Consider the following 24,370-nt stretch of genomic DNA (forward strand, 5'->3'; position numbering starts at 1 on the left):
AAGGGTTGTACTTCAAAAGCAGCATGTCCCATAATGTCCCCTCACTCCGCCTGCTCCTGCCATCCCTGGGCAGCGTTCCCATCCTCCCAAGGCGGATTTAACTTTGGAGCCAAATTAGATTTAAAAAAAACAAAACAAAACTAGATGATCAAATTGGGAAAAGCCCTTTTTGGTAATGCTCTGAAAATAACAAAACTCATTTTTTGTGTGGTGGCTCAGAAGCTCTGGGGTCAATTTCCAATGAGCTTTACAGAAAATTTGAGCAGGGGATGTTTTGGAATAAATTTCTAATAATTTTCCAAGGTGAGAGCTCTGAAGAACAAATGTCATCCATGAAGAAAAAAAATCAGTATTTGTTTTAAAATGAGGCTTCCTCCTTGGTAAGAGTAGAGTACAAAACCACCCCCCTCCTTACTTATTCGCTGGTAAGCCCAGTGGTTGGCACATGACGGGCAATTCAGTCCACAGATAAGAGAATGGTTGGAAGCGTGTTGAATGAATGGAAATGAATGGGTCTTTGAAGAGTCACTGGCTCCAATACATTGTTGCTCATCTCTAAGATAGAAGAGTAGAAATAAGACTGCAAAAAAATAGATACATAGTAGAGACAGGGAGGAAAGATAGCAAAGATAGAACAGAACCGTTTCCCATCCTTTATAAACTTGGAGAAAATTTCCCTCTGCCCCCATGTGAGAGCCTGTTTTTGTTTTTTGTTTTCTTCTTCTTTAACCCAGAAGCTGGCAAATTGGGCACTACCTTCTTTAAAAATTCAGTGGTGTCAATTTCATGGTATCCCCTCCATAAGGACCAACCCACCCCCCCAAAGATTGGTCACATCTCGAACCAGTTGAAAGGTAACCAGAAGCTCAAGTCTCCAACCTGCCACTCGGCCTTAGAGAGAAAACCCCTCAACAAATTTATCTTGACAGGATACGTGTGGGGGTGGGGAGTGACTGGATTGTGTTGATGTGTCCTACAGAACTGAAACAGAAAAACCCAGAAGTGATCAGCCCGATAGCTTCACTGCAACTGCTGATTTCAGCAGCTCACGCGCGGGAAAATCAAGAAGTGGTCTGATCTGAATATATTATCACTCCCCAGATCTCAAGAGATTATAAAGGAGAATTTTGTTAGGGTTAGGGAGGCGTGTCCTAACTGCCTGGCCACCTGGAGGGCGCTCCTGGAGCCCACGGAACTGCCCCTCCCCCGCCCCTCCAGGGTGCCTCTCCGAGGGGGAGGCAGTTACGACAGTTGGGAAGTAGAAGGTGCAGAAGACAGAGAGCGGCTCAACACAGAGAAGAACTCTCTGATAACTGTCCCGACCCAAAATGAACTGGGCTGCCTTCGGAGGGCCTGAGTTCTTCATCCCAGGAGGCATTCAGATAGAGGCGAGATGCCCACTAAGCAGAAATATCACAGAATGGTATCAGGAGCAAGGGGGGGCAGGGAGAGGGGAGGTTATGTGTGCTCATCTCCCTTCCCCGCGAAGCCTCTCCCATAACTCAGAACGCTTTCTCACTTGTATTGTTTTATGACTATCACCAGCCATACCTCCGTGAGCAGCAACGAGTACGTAATGTGCCGCACAGTGTTTCTGAAAGCGAGGTCCATGAATTACTTCCATGAGCATTGCCGTGTGACTATAGAAACCTACTCTAGACCGACTAAATCAGAATCTTTGGGGGGGGGGTGGAGCCCAGGAGTCTGTATTTTAATGTTTTGTAGGTGATTCTTATTAGCAGTTAAAGTTTGAGAATCACTGGCTTGTGGTTAAAGCACTTTAGAGGTACAAATCCTGCCTCTACTCACTGGGTGATCTTGGGTGGGTTACTTAAATTCCCTGGGCCTTAGTTGCCTCATCTGTAAAATGGGGCTAATGTAAAGTGTGAATTCCAGCCTTGGAGGGATTTTGTGAACTTAAATAAGGTGGTGTGTGTAGAGTACTTAGCACCACGTTAGGTGCTGTGATGAGCACCAGTTCACGAGAGTAAATAATGACAGCCTCTCCAGTGACTGGGGATCGTAGACCCGGGAATGTAATGCAGGTGCTCAACCGAGCAAGCTAGTCAGTTTCAAACTGACGTGCGTCGGAATGACCTGTAGTGCTTGTTTCAGGGCTGATCCTTGGGCCCCACTCGCCTATTCTGAATCAGTAGGTCTGGGAAGGGCCCAGGCATCTGTATTTTTATTACTCTCCATGAGTGACTCCGAGTTTGTAAAGGCGTCCTGCAGTGTTTTCTGCTAGGGCAGCATAGTGCCTTTGTGGTCAAAGAGATGTGTATTCAAGAACCTCTTCTAAAAAGCTGGATGACCTAGAGCAAATTTCTTGAGCTTCCTCCTTTTGCTCTTCCGTAGGAAGACTGTTCTAATCCCCATTTCCTAGTAGTATTTTTCGAATTCATGTAGGTAAAGCAGTTGCAAAGTGCCCAGCCCGTAGCAAGTGCTCAGTAGTTTCTGTAGCGAAAATCCAAAGTGCAGCTTCTGTCCCTCCTTCGTCTTCATTGAAAACGTTGCTATTACTAAGCCCATTTGAGATAATAGAAAGTTTCGGTCTTTTACGTATCCAGTGCCAGCTGAGCCACTGAATGTATCTTTTTAAAGATACAGTTAAGACTACCATTTATTGACTAAGAAAAACCGAGGCCAATGAATTGGTGGTGGTGGTACAGTTAGCCATTGCAAACACGCCCTTCTTCTTGGGTCTCCACAGAAGAGGACCTTCGAGTTCTGTACCTCTGAGATCACATTGGCTCAACATAAGAGATTAAATACAAATGGAAATTTTTTCATCCCCCCTTTCTGCTTTGCAAAGTATTCATTCGACTTAACATTTTCTGTAGGAGGCAATTTTGGTTATTTTTACCTGCCTGATTGATGGCTGGCAACTTGGAACTTTGGTTTAATTCTAGATTTCTGAGATGTCAAGGCTCCCAGGAGAGTTAACTCTTGTAGCCCAGGGAGGATGGGCCAAGCCATCGCTGGCCTTGGGCACCCCCACCCTGCTCCAGAAACCCCACCTGATAACAGTGTATGTGGGTCTGTCTCTCTCTATCCCTCTCTGTGGCCCAGGTACCATTACTATGGCATTGCGGTGAAGGAAAGCTCCCAGTATTACGATGTGATGTATTCCAAGAAAGGAGCCGCCTGGGTGAGCGAGACGGGCAAGAAAGAAGTGAGCAAACAGACGGTGGCATATTCACCCCGGTCCAAACTTGGAACGTTGCTGCCAGAGTTTCCAAATGTCAAAGATCTAAATCTGCCAGCCAGTCTGCCTGAGGAGAAGGTGACCACATCTGAGGTGTTGCTGGGAGTGGGTGGCTTCCCTTTCTCTCTCTCTCACTCAACACACACAACTTCTCTCCCTTTCTCTCGCTCAGTGCAAAATGGTGAGTTTAAAAATATAAAGATAGAGGGGCACGTGGGTGGCTCAGTGGATGAAGTGTCCAACTCTTGATTTTGGCTCAGGTCATGATCTCAGAGTCGTGGGATCGAGTTCTGAGTCAGGCTCTGAGCTGGGTGTGGAGTCTGCTTGGGATTCTCTCTCTCCCTCTCTCTCTGCTCCTCCCCACCCCCCGCTCCTATGCTCACTCACTCTCAAAGAAATTTTAAAAATCTATAAAGATAGAAATCTGAATTAAATATGGACTTTAGTTAATGACAATGTACCCGTGAATATAGTGCTGCGAATCAGATAGTTTGGGTCATAGGCATTTGGAGAAAAGGACTGGCCATACATCAGTCCCGCACCCATCTTGACGCAGCCCAATGCACCAGCAGACGTAGAGCTTCTGCCATGCACACAGCCCCCAGGGAGCTGGGATACGCTGTAACGGAGACCTGAGTCCTGCTCCCGGGAACCCCGCAGCCAAGGAGGGAGACGGACGTTCATGCATAAGCAAATTGAGTTCACATAAAATGAGTGCATGTCTACGTTCTGAAACAAAAAGAACGTCTGTAAATGCTTTAAATCTAAGAACTAGTACATTTTTCCCCTCAACGTTGCCTTTTTTTTTTTTAATCAACAAACTTCCTATATGACAGTTTTAAAACTCTTGGATAAATGGAGCTAGAGATGAAATTCTTTGGCTGAGCAGATTCCAGGAAATTTCTGAATGTCTTTTTGTGATTTTTGGCAAACACCTCTTCTTATAAGTACTCACTGGGTTGTAACTTTTCCGTATCTTAGCTGATGAGGAGAATTTAATTAATACGCCCTACTGAGCTCCACTGTGGGCCAGGCGCCCTGCAAAGTGCTGGGTACATGAGCATGAATGATATGCCATTTAAGGTTTCCCAGAGCCCGTGGTCTCATGAGCGGAGAATGGGGGAGAGAGAAACCCATGCTTTCCACGGGATCACAGGGCAGGTGCCAGATGGAGAAACATGCCCAGGTGCCGTGGGAGCACAGAAGAGGGAGCCCGGGGTCAGAGAGCACCACGAATGAGTTAGACTTCCTTGGGTCTTAGTGGATGAGTAGGTGTTAAACGAATCTCGTCCCTTAACAGGGAATACATGACTTGAAAATTGAAATTCCAAGGAAGGGTAGCAGTCATGTGTATTAATTATGCTTTTATTGTTGATCCTCCCCCCCACTCCCCACAGGTCTCGACCTTTATTATGATGTACAGAACACACTGTCAGAGAATCCTGGACACTGTAATAAGAGCCAACTTCGATGAGGTAGGTCAATAAGTGTTGAGCTGTGGAACACTCTGCATTAAAGTATTATAGTAGGAGGAGCTCCTATCTCGTGAGCTCCTAGCAGGTGCCAGACCTTTGGAAACCCCTGATGTGCATTAGTTCACATAATCTTTCCAGTGATTCCAGGAAGCAAGCACTGTTCTTACCCCCGTTTTACACATCTTCTGTGTGCTCCTTGATCTCACTAGTGAGCTGCCTCCTGCCCCATGGGCCTACAAGAAAGACGGTCTCGCAGGGTGATCGTTACACCCAGTATTATAGATTCAGAGAACCTGAAGGAAAGCTTTCCTATATTTTGGATTTAATCTTTTCCTGAGGCTCCATTTTCTTTTTATTCTAAAATAGTACAGTTAAAGAATGGAGAGGAGAAACGAGAGGGTGAAGTACCAGTTACATAACCAGAGAGACAATAAAATCTTCTTGCCTAAAGTGTTATCCAAAAGAGCCTTCCAGGGGGATGGCAAGAAGCCACACATTTCACCCTATAAACCTGAGGCCTTTCTGTTTCCAGAAAATGCCTTCAGGCCAAAAAAAAAAAATCCCCAAAACCCCCACAAACCCCTTGGCATAGGTTATGGACATTGAATTGGAGGACCGTGCAGGCTCCAGTGGGACTGTAAAAACCAGGGGCTATTGGTGGACAAGATCTGGAGATTCCCTAGTGTGTGTTTCGGGGCGGGGGGGAGTGGGGGTGTGCAACGTGGGAGAGGGGAGGGTACAAAATGGCGTAAAGCACAAAATGCTCTCTCCCCCACATTCTTGTGCCTTTCTGCTGTGCCTCACAGCGGTGAGCGTTCACTGAGTGCTGCGCTTACTTGCACGAGCTCACCGGCTGCTCCCTCAGTAACCTGGGTGCTGGTGGTCGCCAGCGAGCTGGCACTTGGCTCACAGACCCAGCTCCAGAGGGGGCCGCAGAGTGCTGGTAGAGAAGGACTGTTGTTCCTGCTCTTGGCTTTTATTCACAAGATTGTTTAAATCTCCCAATTCCTTGATCAACGATTTAAGTGGATTTTTTTTTTAAAGAAAGAAAAATCACTGCTTTCTCTCACGTTGTGGTTTGGCTATGTCTTATATCCCAAAGATCACTGAGATCAGAGCAAATAAAGGTTCAAACTCTGTTCAGATAACACTGGCTTCCGTAACAAATAATCCTAAGTCTTAAGACATTAGAAGTTTATTTCTCACTGGTGTCACGGCCCAGCGTGGACGCTCACAGGGGGAAGGTTGGTTCCTGGGGGATAGTTCAGGGACCCAGGCTCCTTCCACCATGTGGCCATACCCTGCCCTAGAGCCTTGGTGTCCTCTTTGTTCAGCTGACAGATGGGGAAAAGGACTACAGGGACGACATACCCGCTTCTTAATCTTGTCAGCCCAGAAGTAAAATGCATCTTTTTTGCCCGTGTTCCATTGGCAAAGCTGGTCTCATGGCCCCACCTTGATGCAAGGGGATCCGGTCCCTCCCTGGGCAGCGGTTCACCACCGCAGAAGAGGAGCTCAGAGCTCCAGTGGCCGGCTGTTCCTCTCCACTACAAGGACTAACCACAGAACCAGTGGCAGTCCCCCCTTTAGTTCATATGTACTTTTATTCACCTAAAGCTCACTCTCATCATCTCATTACACTTAATTCCATGCATTAATCCCAACACTTAACCGGGCACCTAACAGTGCCATGCATTGCTGTCAGTCTCAGAACTGGGGCAAGAAGAAGACCCAGCCTAGAGGGGGAAAAGCAAGAATGCACACCAGAAATTAGGATGCAGAGTAGACAGTGAGGGCTGCAGAAACCTTGAGGGGGCTGAGTGCTCCTGTGGGGAAAGTGCCAGACTCTGAGCCCAGGCTCTGCCATGAAGGCCTTTATTGTTTATCCTAGAAATAAAGATTAAAATATCATCCCTGCTTTTCTAATGCATAGGGTTCCTGGAAGAAGATGAGATAATGCTTAGCAAAAACCCTTTGTAAACTATAAAAGGTCATAAGTATGTTGCTGTTATCGGGTATGTCAACCAGAGAGTTCAAAGACTTGCCCAAGGTCCCACATTCGGTTAGGGTCAAGGTCATGGCTGCATCTTTTGTCACCTGACACCTCAATATTCTTTCCACTCCTTTGGGCAGGGATATTTAGTGGCTCTTTTTAAAATGGCTAATCAAGGTGTGGTTCATTCTACCCAGCCACAAAAGAATGAAGGGGGATATTTTCCCCTTGATGGGCATGGCTTTCTCCCACAGCTGACAGAAGTAAATGGATGGTGGGTACATATGGTACACCCTGACATTGTAGTTTGCTTCAAGTCTTCAAGATCTTTAAGAGTTGAGGTTATAACTAATGTTGGTATCACATTCTTCAATTATCTTGTTGGCTGGTGCACTGTTTGTCTGCTATCAACACAGTGTAAGCCCTTGAGGGCAGGGACCTTGTCTGTCTTGTTTGCTCATGTATCCACGTCAGCCATACTCTTAGGCTCTCAGTGAATATTTGTTGGGGAGATGAGTGCATGGATAGATGGGTAGATGGATGCAAAAATGTCACGGTCTTGTAGCCCAGTCAGCCAAGTACAGAGAGCCCCAGTCTGCATGTAGGGGACTCCCTGGAAAGCTTTCTCCAGACTATATCGCATAAGGAGCTGCCAAGTCCAGAGAGTCTTGTGTTTGAGTCCAAATCCACCACTTACGAGCCTGTGACCTTGAGCAAGGTACTTAACCCCTGTGAGCCTCAATTTCTTTGGCCGTAAAATGGAGATGATTATTTTATCTACATAAGAATTCATAGAAGTGTCTGATTTTGAAATCAGAGCATAAGAAATGGTAGGTATTTTGGTGGCTAATGTTTTGTTGAGATCCTTTTAACACTGTAGCAATTAAGTATCCCTGACTGGAGGTGATCAAATGTACTTCTACAAGGTGCTAGTATATTCGGGATGAAGTAAATACGGATATGGAAAAGAAATAGAAAACCTACGTAGGTATTCTTAAGGAAATTGTCTCCTGATGCTTCACTGACCCAAGAAGGAAAGGGCTGGGAGCTCAGGGGACTGAGGCAGATAATCCGGAAAACTTTAAATAATGCTTTTCCATCTTTACCTCTGATGATTTCACCACTTTGACTTACAAGGAATAAGGAAACCTCCTCCCTTCTGGCTGATAATCAGCTTCTGTTTATTAGATGCCTACACGCTGCCAGGAGTTTTGCCTCAGTGACCTTATTGGGTCCTAGTACTGGGTAGACAGGATCTCTATTTCATAGAAGCCGATAGCTCTCATATTTAAATATTTAGGCCTGAGCTCCAGACTCAGTTGACTTGACATCCAGCTTAGCGTGGCCAAATCAGAGCTCTGACTTTCCACCTGAATTTGTTTTTCCCACCTCAGATTGCCATAACCACCCACCCAACTGTTCAAGCTACGACCCTTCATATCCAGCCTCTTGGGAGGTCCCACCAGCTCCATCTCCTGCATAACACTGTGTCTGTCCATTTCACACCCAACGTCCAAGTCTCGGCTCTTGAGCTTTCCACTGTTCTCCCTCCTTCTTTTCCTCCTCACTCCGAGGAACCAGTACCTTAGGATGTTAAATGGCCTGAAACGTGGAGAGTAGAAAGGGAGGTCAAAACTGACCCAACACCCTCCTCTCCAAAGGCTGCTCAGGAGACTGAGGACTGATCAAGGCTCCCTGTGCAAGTTGAGCGGACTTAAAACAGACAGATGCCTGCTAAAGACTGATTTTCCACAGATTTGTTTTAACCTACACAGCCGCTGATCTTTTCCAGAATTTCTGTTAGAAATTGACTGCTCACATATAAAAAAAAAGGAGTAGGGCTGCTTGCAAGGAGAGCTAAGAAAGACGGATGAATTCAGAATCTACCAAATCGTAGGAATCAGCTGGGCAGAGAGGGTCTTAAGTGGCTTTGGAAGGGCAGGCAGGGAGGTCCAGGACCTGGCCTGAGGCTGATACCCTGGGACAAGCTGGTATCAGGAAACAGTAGAGGGTCCTCGTGAAAGAAAGCACCTTATCCGAGAGCCCTGGCCATCTCCAGGCTCGGGCCAGCCAGCAGTCAGCCAGCAGGTGTCCCAGTGACAGAACAAGAGCCTTAACAGGTGAGCAGAACCACAATGGGGATCCTGGCTGGGCGACACTCAGAGGCTTAGGCAAGGTGTCACAAAGCTTAGGGCAGTCCACAATTTCTTGGGGCTGGTAGTGGCGGCGTGTCTGTGATGTAATAACCACTACCACCACTAACCTTTATTACGCATCTCCCGTGTGCCAAACACTAAGGTACTTGTACGAATCCTTACCAAATCCAAAAAGTACCAAAAGTGCTACTTTTATTGCTATTTCACAGGCAAGGAAACTTACCTATTTCTAGCTTAGAGATACGACACCCCTGGTTGGTAGTGGGGCCCAGGTTGGAACTTTGGAAGATAGTCTTCACCCATCTGTATTTTCTGTTTTAATTTTCAATCTGGCTGAATACTCTGCAGTACGTTCACTGTTGTGGAATAAATGGAACTGTGACTTCAGTGTCACAGTTCACAAACCTGGACTTCATTCACCACTTTGATCACGTTTTTGGTAATTACCATGTGCCCCCTAGGAAGTCAGGGGACATCCTTTCTCCCCATCCCACATCCCCTAAGCCTCTCTTCCAGTGCAGGCCGTGGGTGTCGTGGAAGTTTGTCCACAGGAGGCTGAGCTCAGGTCACCAGGCTGGAGTCAGACGTAACCTGGTCAGAGGAAAGCAAGACCCAACTTATGAGAGGGGCCTGAAGGACACTGCAAGTCGCCAGAGCAGGGGTAGAAAGATGGGAAGTGGGCATCAGTCCAAGGAGAGCTATGGGTGTCAGGAACAGGGGAGAGGGCCTGTAACCTGAGAAGAACAAACCAGCCATGAGACTGATTGGTGGAATGACTGAGGCAGACATGGGCTCCGTCTCATCCATTCCCTGACTTGCTATCTGGATTTGGACAAATAAGTTAATGTCTCTGTAAAATGGGAGCAAGGATTCTCGACTGTAGTAATATTACAAGTATTCAATGAGAGAACCTATGCAAAGTACCTGTCACATAGTAGTCACTCGATAGATAAAGCTGATGCCCATAGTAATACCACCTCCAAAGTATTAGACGAGGGGTACTAGAGTATCTTTTGCATTGGATCAGGGTTGATTCGGGGAACCAGGAATGTGGGTGATGCTACATGTGAGGGTTCGAGAGTACCCATCTGTGGGGACAAAAAGGACATGTAGTCCAGGAACCAAGTCGAGCCTATGAGAATTCACAAAAATTCAGTCATTCTTCCCTATATCTTCAAGATGAGCCACTCCTCAGTGTTAGCTAAACCTTGGGTATTTTTTTTATTCTAGGTATTTTTAGTGGTATTATACACATCAGTTAACCATCTTTGCTGTTTCCCTTCACTTCCCTTATCTTGTCCTGCTCCCAGGCCCCTACCCTGCTCTCTTCCTGACCTCCAGCTCACACACTAGAAGATGGAGGTATACAGGCCCCGAAGAGTTGTCTGCCGTCCACATTCGCTCTACCACTCGCTCATCAACAGCACAGCTGGAGCTCCTGCTATCATAGTGATAATGCAGTCTCAAGTGCCTCCCGTATTTCCGTTCTGCACTAGTGGTTAGGGTGGGAGTGCCCACGTGGTTTACCAGCCACATGCCACCATCTAGCATCCCACAGTGGCAATGACCAGCCAGGGCTCTTTGGGGAATGGAGGAATTTGGATAGGAAGAGGTCCTTGCATTTTCTTCTGGTTTTGGTACACATATTTGAACCGGGAGACTTGTCTGTGACACCTACTTTCCTCCCTTCCAGATACATTCCTTTCACCAGCAACTCACACATCACTCCCTTCTTTTCGAGAACAGCCAAGGGGCCCCAACAGGCCCAGAGAATAGTGAGCACTAGCGCTCTGAGTTTGTTAAGAGCAATATCCCACCTTCCCTTCCTTAAATGTTTCCTGGACCACAGTGAGGATGAAGGGGCTGATGAGTTAATGTGCTGGTCCTCTGTCCCAGGGCAGAGTAGACCCCAGGCTGCCAGGCCAGGTGGTTCTGCAGTGGTGGGTGTGGCACACAGAGGGCAGGGGGAAGATGGGGACGGGCCGCCTCTGCCACAGCAGGGGGAATGGACGACCCCACTGCAAGCCGGTGGAGTCCCAGGCATTGTTGCGAGGGCCCCGGGTAACCTCACGGTTCTCCTTTCTGTGGCTCGATACAGGTTCAAAGTTTCCTTCTGCACTTTTGGCAAGGAATGCCCCCCCACATGCTGCCTGTGCTGGGCTCCTCCACGGTAGTGAACATCGTTGGCGTGTGTGACTCCATCCTCTACAAAGCGATCTCGGGGGTGCTGATGCCCACTGTGCTGCAGGCGTTACCGGACAGGTGAGCATGCTTCCTCCTGTGACTAGTCCTTAGCACGTATTTCCAGCCTCTCTCTCGCTGAACGTAATCATGCGCTGTCTGGGGGTCTCCATTGTAAAGGCCATAAACTTTGGACTTTTAAAAATTCAATTTGATTAACAGTTTTTAATATAAATAAAAATTGTAACATTTTGAACCACTTGTACGGTTCAAAATTCCAGAGGTGTAATACAGTATATGGTGAAAAGCCTCCCCCTACCAACTCCTGTTCCCCGGACACCCCAGACCTCTCCATAGAGCATCAAATAGAGTCATTTTCTTGGCCCGAGGTGGGGGAGGGTCCGTCCAGATCTGCTGTGCACATGTAACCAATGCATATATCCTGCTCTTTCTCACTGAAACAGTGATATACTCTATTACACTGTTCTGCACCTTGCTTTGAGAAAACAATCTTGGAGCTTGTGCTGGGACTTCTGTGCCCCTCCAGAGCACTCCCTACCGTGCCCCATGCTGCTCCCTGCCCTGGGACTGGACCAAATGGAGCACCTCACAGGACTCCCTTTCCCTGTGGCATCCGGCTGGGGTCAGCCAATGGGGAGATCAAAAGGAGGGAGGGAGAAGACGGGGATCAGGAGACGACTCTGTCTCCATCCCTGGGAGGTCACCCCGGGCTGGTTGTGGCCATCCACAGGCCTCTGGAGCCTTCCAGCATAGCGCCAGATTCAAATTCTGCTGGAGTACCTTGTGCTTAGATTGGAAGCTTGTCCTTAGGACATGGGGTGGGTGAGAGCCTGCTGCCCCTCACACCCCTGCGCCGCCCCCTGAGAGCAGTGGTCTCCCTCATGGGCTCCTTCATGCCTGTTGACGCCTTCATGACTTGTCCCTTGTAAATAAACCCTCCTATTCTGTGTAGTGTCTGCTTCCTGTTGGGACTGTTAGAGAACATTCCACAGCAGTCTGGAAAGAGATTGTATTCTTTTTTATGCCTGCATACTGTTCCCACTGGACTGAATGTAATCCGTTGTCTTCTTGTTTCCAGTCTTGTTTTACTACAAATAATGCTGTGATGAATGATGTACATTCATGGGGGGTGGGGTGCATTAGCTTCCCAGGGCTGCAGCAACAAAGAGGCACAAGCTGGGTGGCTTGAAACTACAGAAAGGAATTCTCTCATAGTTTTGGAGGCCAGGAGTCTGAAATTAAGGTGTTGGCAGCATTGGTTCCTTCCAGAGATGTACTCTGTGCCTCTCTCCTAGCCTCTAGTGGTGGCTGGAAGTCCTTGGTGCTCCCTGGCTTACAGACGCATCCCTCCGGTCTCTGCTTCTGTCTTCCTGTTGACTTCCACTCTCTGTGTCTCTCTGTGTCTTATGAGGACACTTGTCATTGGATTTAAGGCCCACCCAGTGAGTCCAAGATCTCAAGATCCTTAATTTAATCACATCTGCAAACAAGGTCACCTTCACAGGTTCCAGGTGGACATACTGGGAAGGGGGGAGTGGGGAGGGGGGCACCACTCATCCCACTACATGAACTCTATGTGCAGAATAAATTTCCTACAGGGCTGAATTTCTGGTTCAAAGGCTATATGACTTCAACTTTTCTCAGTGAAGTTTTGATGTGCATTTCTTTTATTATGAATGAAGTTGAGTATCTGTTCGTATCTTTAAGAGCAACTTCTGTTTTCTTTCCTGTGACCTCTCAGTTTTTATCCTTTGATTATTTTTCTATTTGGTGGTTGGCGTTTTTCACATTGATTTATAGGAGCTCTTTATTTTTTAAAAGATTTTATTTATTTATTTGAGAGAGAGAGAGAATGAGAGAGAGCATGAACAGCGGGAGAGGAAGAAGCAGACTCCCCGCTGAGCAGGGAGCCCAATGTGGGGCTCGATCCCAGGACCCTGGGATCATGACCTGAGCCAAAGGCAGACACTTAATGGACTGCACCACCCAGGCCTTCCCAGGAGCTCTTTATCTATTAGATATAATAACCATTTATCTGTGTTAAGAGTTGCAAATAGTTTCTCATTTTGTTGTCATTCTTTTGTCTTTACCATACAGAAATTTATTTATGTAATTGAATTTATCAGTCCTTGCGTTTATGGCTTCTGGATTCGGTATCATAGTTTTAAAAGTCCTCCCCCATTCCAATGATTAAGTAATTTTCCCATGGTTTATCACACTAACTTTATGGCTTAATTTTGTACTCTTGAATTTTTGTTCAATTTGGAACTCATCCTGGTGTAAGATGTGAAGCGTGGCCTTGTTTTCTCCTCAGCAGCTGTCCTGTTTTTCCAGCACCATATGTTAATTATTCCATCTTTTCTTCACAAAGTTGAGATGCCACTTTTTTTATATAGTAAATTTTATATGTATTTGGGGCTGCTTCTGGACTTCCTACCCTATGCCATTGATATTTCTACACATTCATGTTCCAGGGTTACTCTGTTTTAAGTTTTGTGCTTTTAAACACATTTAAGGGGCGCCTGGGTGGCTCAGTTGGTTAAGTGTCTGCCTTTGGCTCAGGTCGTGGTCCCAGGGTCCTGGGATCGAACCCCACGTCTGGCTCCCTGATCGCTGGGGAGTCTGCTTCTCCCTCTGCCCCCACCACTTGCTCATGCTCTCCCTCTCGCTCTCAAATAAATAAATACAATCTTAAAAAAATAAACATATTTAATATTTAGTAGGACTAGCTCCTCATACTTACTTCCCTTTTTAAATAATTTTCCTATTATTATCACTTTTTTTTCATATGAATTACCTTGTCATCAGTGTGTCTGTTTCAATACGCATACATTTATAACACTTCCACATGTATTCTTACTGGGATTACATTACATTTAGAGATCAATTTAGGGAAAATTATGTATTTATGATATTGAGAATTTCTAACAAAGAATATGGTTTGCCTTGACATTTATTCTGATCTTTAATTTTGTGACTGCAGGAATATTGTAAATGACTTTTTTACTTAGATCTTACACATTTAAAAAGTTTCTTCTTAGATATTTATCTACTTGTTGCTATTGTGCGTACAGTCTTCTGCTCCACGGCTCTTGACAGATGATGGTTTGTGTATATGAAAACTGTTGATATCTGTGTGTTATATTTGGAGCTGGCTATGCCAAGTTTATCTTGTTGTATTTTTTTTTCAGGTTCTCTTAGATTTTCCATGTTTAGAATCCTTCAAATACAGATAATTTTACTATTGTTTTTCTAATTTTTACACCTCTCATTTACTCCTCTCGCCTAATTACATTGGCTTATGCCTCAAGAACACTGTTGAAGTTCTTGACTTTAATGAAAATGCATCTAGTGTTTCTCCATTAAACATTGTGCTGGCTTTTGGATTAAGATGGACATATTTTGTCATGTTAAGGAATGTCTGTCTTTTATTAATTCATTAGATGTTTTATGAAGGATGGTTGTTGAATATTATCCAATGGTCTTCATCATCTATGGAAATTATTATATTATCCATATCTTAATATTGAACCATTCTTGCATTCCCAGAAGAAACCCCACTTGCTCATAGTATATTTTCTTAAGGTGCTACAGATTTTATTTGCTAACGTTTTATTTAGAATTTCTGCATCAAAGTCGTAAAGTGAGATTGGTCTGCAATTTTCTTTTTGTGTTTAATCTTCGTTAGTTGTTGGTATCAATGTTATTCTTGCTTCATAAAAGAAATCTGGAAGCTTCTCCCCACCCCCATTTTTCCCTAAGCTCTGACACACTTTTAATAGCACTGAAATTATTTGCTCTTGAAGACTAGATAGAATTAATTCCCCTTTGAAGGGATCTGGGTGTGGTGTTGGTGGGAGTAAATCTTTGAAATTTTTCTTTTTTTTTTCTATAGTAATTGGTTAGTTTAGATTTTCTGTTTTCTCTGAGGTAAGTTTTGGTAAATTACAACTTCCTAGAAAATATCCACTTCTAGATCTTTAAATTTATTTGCTTAGGGTTGAGCAAAGTGCATTTGTAGACTCATTGATTTTTCCTCTATGTCTGATTATTTCTGCTTTAATACATTTTAGTTTGTGTAGTTGTGCTTTCTTTTGCTTCTTTGTGATTAAGTTACCGGTTTTGTTTTATTTTTTCAAGCAACATGCTCTTAGATATATTTATTGGTGCTATTCTTCTTCTTTTTTTCTAATACATTGAATTCTTTCATTTAACTCATTTCTTTTACTTTCTTAAGTTTACTTTGTTCTTCATTTATTCAACAAATACTTTACTGAGTGCCCACTACGTAGTTTGTTGTTCTATCAGTGACCAAAAACAGTTGACCAAAAAATAGATGCTTGATTTACTTACATTCTTTCATTCTTGTTTAATAACATAAATATTTCAGGCTTGGGTTTTTCTTTGAGCACTATTTGAGCTATGTTCCATAGGGCTCGGTATGTAATATTTTAACATTGTTATTTTCTAGATATTTTGCAACTTTGGTTTGGAGTTCCTCTTTGTCCTAAAAATTTTAAAAGAGTACTTAAAAACTTCCAATTGTTAGGAGCTATTATCTTCTGGTTATGTAATTCGTTTTAGCTTTTACTGCCTGGGGATTAGTGACTGTTTTCTGAACTATTTCTTCTTTTGAGATTTTACTTAGATTTTATTTGTTGTCTAATATATGGGCAATTTTGTGACCCTTAGAAAGAAGAAGCACTCTCTGTCTTCAAAAAGCACTTCTCCGTCTTTGGCAGACCTGTATTTGGGTCAACATTATTGTTATTTAGTTATTCTGTTGTCTTAGTGCTGTCCACTTAGACTGTTATGGACCAAGACAGGTAAATAGGTTTAAGACTTATTACTAATATGTGCTAACCTATTTCACCTTGAATCTCCCTTAATTTTTGTTTTTGAATGTTGACGCTATGTTCTATGATGCTTTGCTGTTTCTAGCTGCTTTATTTTCAATGTAATAGCTTCATTATGAATCACAACATCTTCATTGTAAATTGTACTCTTAGCATTATTTTTTTGGTACACTTAACATTATAAAGTCTAATTCAGAATTTTTTTTGCCCAGAATTTAGGTTGTCTGATAGTAAGATCATGACCTCTATGTTCTTTTTGTTTTCATCTGTCTGAATGCCGTCGCCCATCTTTTTATTTTCGATCTTTATAACTTACTTATATGCAGAACCATTTAGAATTTGTTTTATAGTTCAATCTGGTTTTTTCTATTACTGGTTAAGTCTAACCCACTTACACTTATTGACACAACAGATACTTTTGTTCTTAGTTCTATCATTTCCTTTTATATTATTAAGTATATGTTTATAGCTTTTTATTTAATTTTATTCTTAAAATTTAGGTTTATTGAAGTACACTTTATATATATTAACATTCATCATTTTAGTGTATACAGCTGACCCTTGAACAACACAGGGAATAGGGGTGCTGAACTCCTGTGTAGTTGAAAATTTGCGTATAACTTTCAACTCCCTCAAAACTTAAGTACTAATACCTGACTGTTGACCAGAAGCCTTACCAATAACATAAACAGGCAATTACAACATATTTTGTATGTTATGTGTATTCGATACTGTATTCTTACAGTAGAGTAAGCCAGAGAAAAGAAAATGCTGTTAAGAAAATCATAAGGAAGAAAAAGTAAATTTACAATACAGCATTTATTGAAAAGCAATTTCTATGTAAGTGTGCTCGCACAGTTCACACACATGTTGTTCAAGGGTCAGCAGTGCAATTGAAATATAGTTTCATCACCTTAAAAACTTTCTCATGACCCTCTTCCACGGCCAGCCCCTTATCATGCAGTGTTTGCAGGCATATCCTTTTCTACCCTGTTACTCTAAGTCTTCATATTTAAAGTAGATCTCATGTAGCTAATATAGTGAGCTCTTGCTTTTTTATCCAATCTGACAATTTCCATTTTTAGTTGCTATGTCTAGACCTTTGCATTTAATGATATTAATGATATGGTTCATTAAAAATTTCCATCTACTAGTTGCTTTCTTTTTTTTTTAAGATTTATTTATTTATTTTTAGAGTAACAGAGCAGGAGCGCATGGCGGGGGAGGGACAGAGGGAGAGAATTTTCATGCAGACTCCCCACCGAGCATGGAGCCCATGTGGGGCTCAATCACATGACCCTGGGATCATGACTGAGCCAGAACCAAGAGTCGGACACTGAACCCAACTGAGCCACGCAGGCAGCCCCCACTAGTTGTTTTCTATTAGTTCCTTCCATTTTCACCCCTTTCCCCTCTCTTTGTGCCTAGTTTTAGGTTAAATTTTTTTATCATTCTATTTTACTTCCATAATCGGACTGTTCTTTATACCTCTTTTAAAAATTTTTTTAGTGGTCTTTCTTACTTACAACCTACCTTCAGATAATATCATGCTGCTTTACACGTAGTGTAGGGACCTCACAACAGTCTACCCCCAATTCACTCATCCTCTCATTTTTTATGCTGTTGCTGTCACATATTTTGCTTTCGTATATGCTCTAAACTCATATATATTGTTACTGTTTTTGCTTTAGATAATTACCCTTTAGAGCGATTAAAGATATGGAGAACAATCTTTAAATTTACCTTCAGGGGCGCCTGGGTGGCTCAGTCATTGGGCGTCTGCCTTCAGCTCAGGGCATGATCCTGGAGTCCTGGGATTGAGCCCCATATCAGGCTCCTCTGCTGGGAGCCTGCTTCTTCCTCTCCCACTCCCCCTGCTTGTGTTCCCTCTCTCGTTGGCTGTCTCTCTCTCTCTGTCGAATAAATAAATGAAATCTTTAAAAAAAAATTTACCTTCAGTCTAATGATTTCTGATCTTCATTTCTTTATGTAAAATCCCAGTTTCTGTGTTATATTATCATATCCCCCTGCCTGAAGAATCTTCTAAAACTTTTCTAATATTGCAGGTCTGCTGCTAATGAATTATTTCAGCTTTTGTTGGTCTGAGGAAGTCTTTATTTCTCTTTCATCTCTGAAAGACACTTACAGTGGATACGGTGTTCTAGATTCACAAGTTTTCTGTTTTGTTTTGTTTTCATTACTTTAAAGATCTTAATCCGTTTGTTTCTGGCTTGCATGTTTGTAGATCTTTTTTACTATGTGCCTTTTTTCCCTCTGGCTGCCTTCAAGATCTTCTCTATCTTTGGTTTTGAGCTGTTTGAATATGATGTGCCTAGTTGTGTTGTGTTGTTTGTGTTCTCCTGCTTGAGATTTTCTGAACTTCTTGGATCTGTGCTTCGATGTGTTTCACTATGTTTGGAAAACTCCCTGCCATTATCTCCTGCTCTGTTCTCTCTCTCTAGTCTCCTGTTATTTCAGTTATGTGCATGTCAGACCGTTTGATACTTTTCCACAACTGCCTTGGAGTTTCTGTTTAACTTTTTTCACAAGTTTTGTGGTTTGGTTGAGGTCATTTGTATTGGCCTATCTTTAGGCTCACTGATTTTTTCTAGCCTATGTCAACTTTACTAACGAGACTGTTGAAAGCATTCTTCATCTCTGTTGCCATGTTTTGTTTTTATTTTCATTTCTAACATTTCATTTTTATTATTTCTGTTTGTGCTGAAATTCCTCATCTGTTCATGCTTATAGTTTATCTTTTCCATGGGAGCCTTTGACATATTAACCGTGGTTATTTTAAATTCCCTGTTTGATAGTCAGGTTCTCTTGATTGCTTTATCTCTTGAGAGTGGATTCTTTCTCTTTTTAAACTTTTTATTATTGGAGTATGGTTGGTATACACTGTTATATTAGTTTCAGGCATACAACATAGCGATTGGACAGTTCTATACATTATCACTGCTCACCGCAGTAAGGGTACTTACCACCATCACTATCCGACATTATTATTATAGTGACTATATTCCCTGTGCTGCACTTTTCATCCCTGTGGCTTACTTGTTTTAAAACTGGAAGTTTGTACATCATATTTCCTTTCACCTATTTTGCCCATCCTCCCTCTCCCCTTCCCCTCTGGCCACCACCAGTTTGTTCTCTGTATTTATGAGTCTGTTTCTAGTTTTTTGTTTGGTTGGTGTTTAGATTCCACGTATAGGTGAAATCATATGGTATTTGTCTTTTTCTGTCTGACTCATTTCATTTAACATAATACTTTCTAGGTTCGTGCGTTCATTCATGGAAAAATCTCATTCTTTTTATGAAGTAATATTCCGTTGTGTATATATGCCACATCTTCTTTATCTATTTATTGATGGACACTTGGGCTGCCTCCGTATCTTGGCTATTGTAAATATGCTGCAGTGAATGCGTATATCTTTTCAAAGTGGTGTTTTCCTTTTGAGTAAACACCCAGAGTGGAATTACTGAACTGTATGGTATTTCTATTTGTAATTTTTTGAGGAACCTCCGTACTGTTTTCCACAGTGGCTGCATTAATTTGCCTTCCCACCAGCAGTGCAGAGGGTTCCCTTTGCCCCACATCTTCACCAACACTTCTTACGTTTTGCCTTGTTGGTACTAGCCATTCTGACAGGTGTGAGGTGGTATCTCAGTGTGGTTTTGATTTGCATTTCCCTGATGACAAGTGATGTTGAACATCTTTTCCTGTGTCTGTTTGCTATCTGTATGTCTTCTTTGAAAAATGTCTATTCAGGTCCTCTGCTTATTTTTCACTGGGTTACCTGTTTGTGGTGTTGAGTTGTATATGTTCTTTGTATATTTTGGATATTAACCCCTTATTGGATATGTCATTTGCAAATATCTCCTTCCATTCAGTAGGTCGCCTTTTTGTTTTGTTGATAGTTTCCTTTGCTGTGCAAAACCGTTTTATTTTGATGTAGTCCCAATAGTTTATTTTTGTTTTTGTTTCCCTTGTCTGAGGAGACATATCCATAAATATGTTACTAAGACCAGTGTCCAAGAGATTACTACCTAGGTTTTCTTTTAGGAGTTTTATGGTTTCAGGTCTCATATTTAGGTCTTTAATCCATTTTGAGGTTTTTTTTTTTTTAATGCATGGAGTAAGAAAGTGGCCCAGTTTCATTCTTTTGCATGTAGCTGTCTTGTTTTCCCAGCACCATTTGTTGCAAAGACTGTCTTTTGTCCATTGTATATTCTTGCCTCCTTTGTCATAGATAAATTGACCATACGAGCATGGGTTTGTTTCTGATTCTCTATCCTGTTCCAGTGATCTCCGTGTCTATTTTGCGCCAGTACCTTACTGTTTTGATTACTTTAGCTTTGTAGTATATCTTAACATCTGGGATTGTGGCACCTCCAGCTTTGCTCTTCTTTCTCAAGAGTGCTTCAGCTATTTGGGATCTTTTGTGTTTCCATATAAATTTTAGGATTATTTGTTCTAGTTCTCTGAAAAATACTATTGGTATTTTCATAGAGATTGCATTGAATCTATAGATGGCTTTGGATAGTATTTTAACAATATTTTAACATTTTATATTATTACATTTTAATAGTATTAGTTCTTCCAATCCATAAGCATGTATTTCTTTATATTTGTTTATGTTGTGTTCTGTTTCTTTCATCAGTGTCTTATAGTTTTCAGAGTACAGGACTTTCACCCCTTGGTTGAGTTTATTCCTAGGTATTTTATTCTTTTTGGTGCTTGTGTAAATGGGATTGTTTTCTTAATTTCTTCTGCTGCTACTTCATTATTAGTGTATAGAAATGCAACAGATTTCTGTATATTAATTTTGTGTCCTGTAACTTTACCGAACTCATTTCTTCTAGTAGTTTATGGTGGACTCTTTAGGGTTTTCTATACATAGTATCATATCATCTGCAAATAGGGACTTCTGCTTTACTTCTCCTTTACCAATTTGGATGCCTTTTAATTCTTTCTCTTGTCTGTTGGCTATGTCTAGGACTTCTGGTACTCTGTTGACTAAAAGTTGGTGAGAGTGAACATCCTTGTCTTGCTCCTGATCTTAGAGGAAAAGCTTTCAGCTTTTCATTACTGAATATTATGTTAGCTGTGTATTGGTCATAAATGGCCTTTATTATGTCAATGTGTGTTCCATCTAAACCCAGTTTGTTGAGAGCTTTTATCATGAACAGATGTTGAATTTTTTTGTCAAATGCTTTTTCTGCATCTATTCAGATGATCAGATGGGTTTATCCTTCATTTCATTAATGTGATGTATCATTTTGATTGATTGGTGTATATGGAACCATCCCTCCACTCGACAATAGATCTCACTAGGTCATGGTGAATGATCCTTGTAATGTATTGTTGAATGTGGTTTGCTGTTATTTTGTTGAGGATTTTTGCATCTGTGTTCATCAGGGATATTGGCCTGTAGTTTTCTTTTTTGGTAGTGTCTTTGGTTTTGGTATGGGGGTAATGCTGGCCTTATAGGATGAATTTAGAAGCTTTCCTTGCTCTTCTATTTTTGGGAAAAGTTTGAGAATCATAAATATTAACTCTCCTTTGGTTAAGGTTTGGTAGAATTCACCTGTGAAGTTGTCTGGTTTTGAACTTTTGTTTATTGAGAGTTTTTTGATTACTGATCGATTTTGTTACTAGTAATCAGTCCGTTCAGATTTTCTATTTCTTTCTGATCCAGGTTGGGAAGATTGTATGTTTCTAGGAATTTGTCCATCTCTTCCAGGTTGTCCAGTTTGTTGGTGTATAATTTTTTGTAATAGTTTCTCATAATTGTTTGTTTTTCTGTGATGTCAGTAGTTATTTTTCCTCTTTCATTTCTGATTTTATTGAGTCCTCTCTCTTTTTTCATGATGAGTCTGACTAAAGGTTTATCAATTTTCTCTTTCTAAAGAACTAGCTCTTGGTTTCATTGATCTGTTGTTTTGTAAGTTTCTGTTTCATTTATTTCCACTCTGATCTTTATTCCTTCCTTCCTTCTACTAACTTGGGACTTTGTTATTTTTCTAGTTTCTTTAGGTATAATATTAGATTGTTTGAGATATTTTGTGTTTCTTGAGGTAGGCCTGTATCACTATAAACTTCCCTCTTAGAACTGCTTTTGCTGCATCCCAAAGATTTTGGACCATTGTGGTTTCAGTTTCATTTGTCTCTTATGTATTTTTAAAAATTTTTTAATTTAAATTCAATTTTGTTAAGATATAGTGTATTATTAGTTTCAGGGGTAGAATTTAGTGATTCATCGGTTGCCTGTAACACCCAGTGCTCATTCCATCAAGTGCCTCCTTCGTGCCCATCATTTCTTCTCTGATTTCTTCACTGAGCCATCAATTGTTTTTGTAGCATTTGGTTTAGCCTCCACGTGCTTGTGTTTTTTCCATTTTTTTGTAATTGATCTCTAGTTTCATACCATTGTGAACAGAAAAGATGCTTAATAATATTTAAATATTAAATTTATTGAGACTTGTTTTGTGGCCTAACATGTGATCTATCCTGGGGAATGTTCCATGTGAACTTGAAAAGAATGTGCATTCTGCTGTTTTTAGATGGAATGTTTTGACTCTATCTGTTAAGTCCATCTGGTCTAATGTATCATTCAAAGCCACTGTTTCCTTATTGATTTTCTGCCTGGATAATCAGCCCATTGATGTTAGTGGACTGTTAAGTTCCCCTACTATTAATGTGTTACTGTCAACTTCTCCTTTTATGTCTGTTTATATTTGCTTTATGTATTTAGGTGCTCCTGTGTTGGATGCATAGATATTTATAATTGTTTTATCTTCTTATGGGACTGACTCCTTTATCATTCTGTAATGCCTTCTTTGTCTCTTGTGACCATCTTTGTTTTTAAGTCCTTTTTTGTCTATTGCTACCCATTTTTCTTTTTTCGCTCTCATTTTGCATCCCTTCACTTTCAGTCTGTATGTGTCTTAGGTCTGAAGTAAGGCAGCATATAGATGGGTCTTGTTTTTTTATCCAGTTAGTCATAGTAGGTTCTTTTTCTTAATTTTCCATGTGTCTTATAATTGTTTATCGACTTCCAAACAGTGGTTAGAACAGGAGAGACTGAAATAGGTAGTATTTATGCCTGGAAATAGACACGCCTCTTTTCTCCTAGGCTCTTAATGTGAGGGGTTGAGTCCGTTTATCGAGGTATTGATTGGGTTTGGTTTTTGTGGTTGCCATGGGCACCCTCAGTGGACGACCACATTAACATTCTTCTGGGGTACCCTGTGCTTAGGTCAGAAGTTTGTTGAGGGCGTTTTTCTCAATGTTGCTGCTACACCCTCAGCATTAGGTCTTCCCTGGTCGGGAAGTATACACACTTGTTAGTCTCTTTAGGGCTTGAGTGGGGGTGTGGGGGTTCCCTGGTGTTCTGGCTTAGTCCCCAGCAAGCCCTGTGACTTTGGCTCTCAGAGATGGGCCTTCTCAGTGATCCTGTCCCACCCCAGAGGTAAATCTCTAATAGTCTGAGCCCCTGATGGTTTCTACCAAGGTTAGAGAGCTTTTTCTTTTTATTTCCCCCACCTGCAGTGGGTCTCTTTCTTTGCCCACGGTCAATGGTGTTTCTGTCCTTCCCCTAGCCACCTGAGGCTTTTGTTCCATAGGGGAGAGAAGGCTGGCTAGGGCTTCATGCCTTCCCTACATTAGTGGTTGCTCCCCTCCTCCAAACAGGCACCTCAGAGATAGGCTTCCTCCATTCTCTGTTCTCGGGGATTCTTCATGAGCACCTGGTGAGGTCTGTGGGGAAGATCTTGTGAGTAGATGTAAACTTCCTTTGCATCCGCAGCTCCCAGAGTTCTATACTCTCATGTGAGTTCACACATTGCTTTTAGCAATTTGTTTTAAAAATTGAGCTGAATTCTTTTTACTTAGATGTCCCACTTTCCTCCCTCAAACATAGAGGAACCAGTTCCCAAGTCGTCCTCTCTTTGGAGGTGCCTGTCTTTCTATGTATTCCAAGCTAGGCGGTTGTGATTTCAGCTGTCTGATGAGTTAAAGAAAAGTTAGGATTTTACAGATTATCTGGCTTTCTCTTGTTATGATGGGAGTGTTGTTCTTTCTAATTTTCCACATTCTAGGTGGAACAGAAACATACCTAGGTAAGCAACAAAGATTACCTCCCAGTGGGATTATGGTCAAATTTTAATCTCATGTTTTTCTGTGTTTTTCTAGTGTCCTAATTGAGACTGGATTATTTTTATAATCGTGTGCATACACATATATATAATATATATATATAGAAAGAGAGAGAGAGAGAGAGCTTTGAGTTATTCTTTCTTGCACATTGTTCAAGGGAACTAGATAATGGCCGATTGTGTACCTGTTTTGTAGTGAGAAGGTACCTCCTGGGGGGTCAGCGGAAGTATACACACCTTTATATGAGAGCTTCACATACCTCTAGTAGTGCTTACCAGGTGTTACACACCGGCAAGGCATCTGTAGTTTGTTATGAAGCAGT

General features: G+C 42.0%; 1 protein-coding gene across 2 annotated transcripts in view; it reads left to right on the forward strand.

Annotated features, from left to right (window-relative positions):
* Positions 1-24,370, forward strand: part of RFX4 (regulatory factor X4) — a 134,682-nt gene that overhangs the window by 59,670 nt on the left and 50,642 nt on the right. Inside the window, exons 1-4 of one of the 2 annotated variants that reach the window (XM_008705654.1) lie at positions 1,329-1,423; positions 3,070-3,283; positions 4,603-4,680; positions 10,928-11,091. In XM_008705654.1, the coding sequence (XP_008703876.1) occupies positions 1,329-1,423; positions 3,070-3,283; positions 4,603-4,680; positions 10,928-11,091 (551 nt within the window). Of the gene's footprint in view, positions 1-1,328; positions 1,424-3,069; positions 3,284-4,602; positions 4,681-10,927; positions 11,092-24,370 lie in introns of those variants that run through there. The other variant, XM_008705653.1, reaches the window with a different exon arrangement.

Source organism: Ursus maritimus, unplaced genomic scaffold (assembly GCF_017311325.1).
Source record: "Ursus maritimus isolate PB19 unplaced genomic scaffold, ASM1731132v1 scaffold_21, whole genome shotgun sequence".
NCBI classification, from domain to species: Eukaryota; Metazoa; Chordata; class Mammalia; order Carnivora; family Ursidae; genus Ursus; species Ursus maritimus.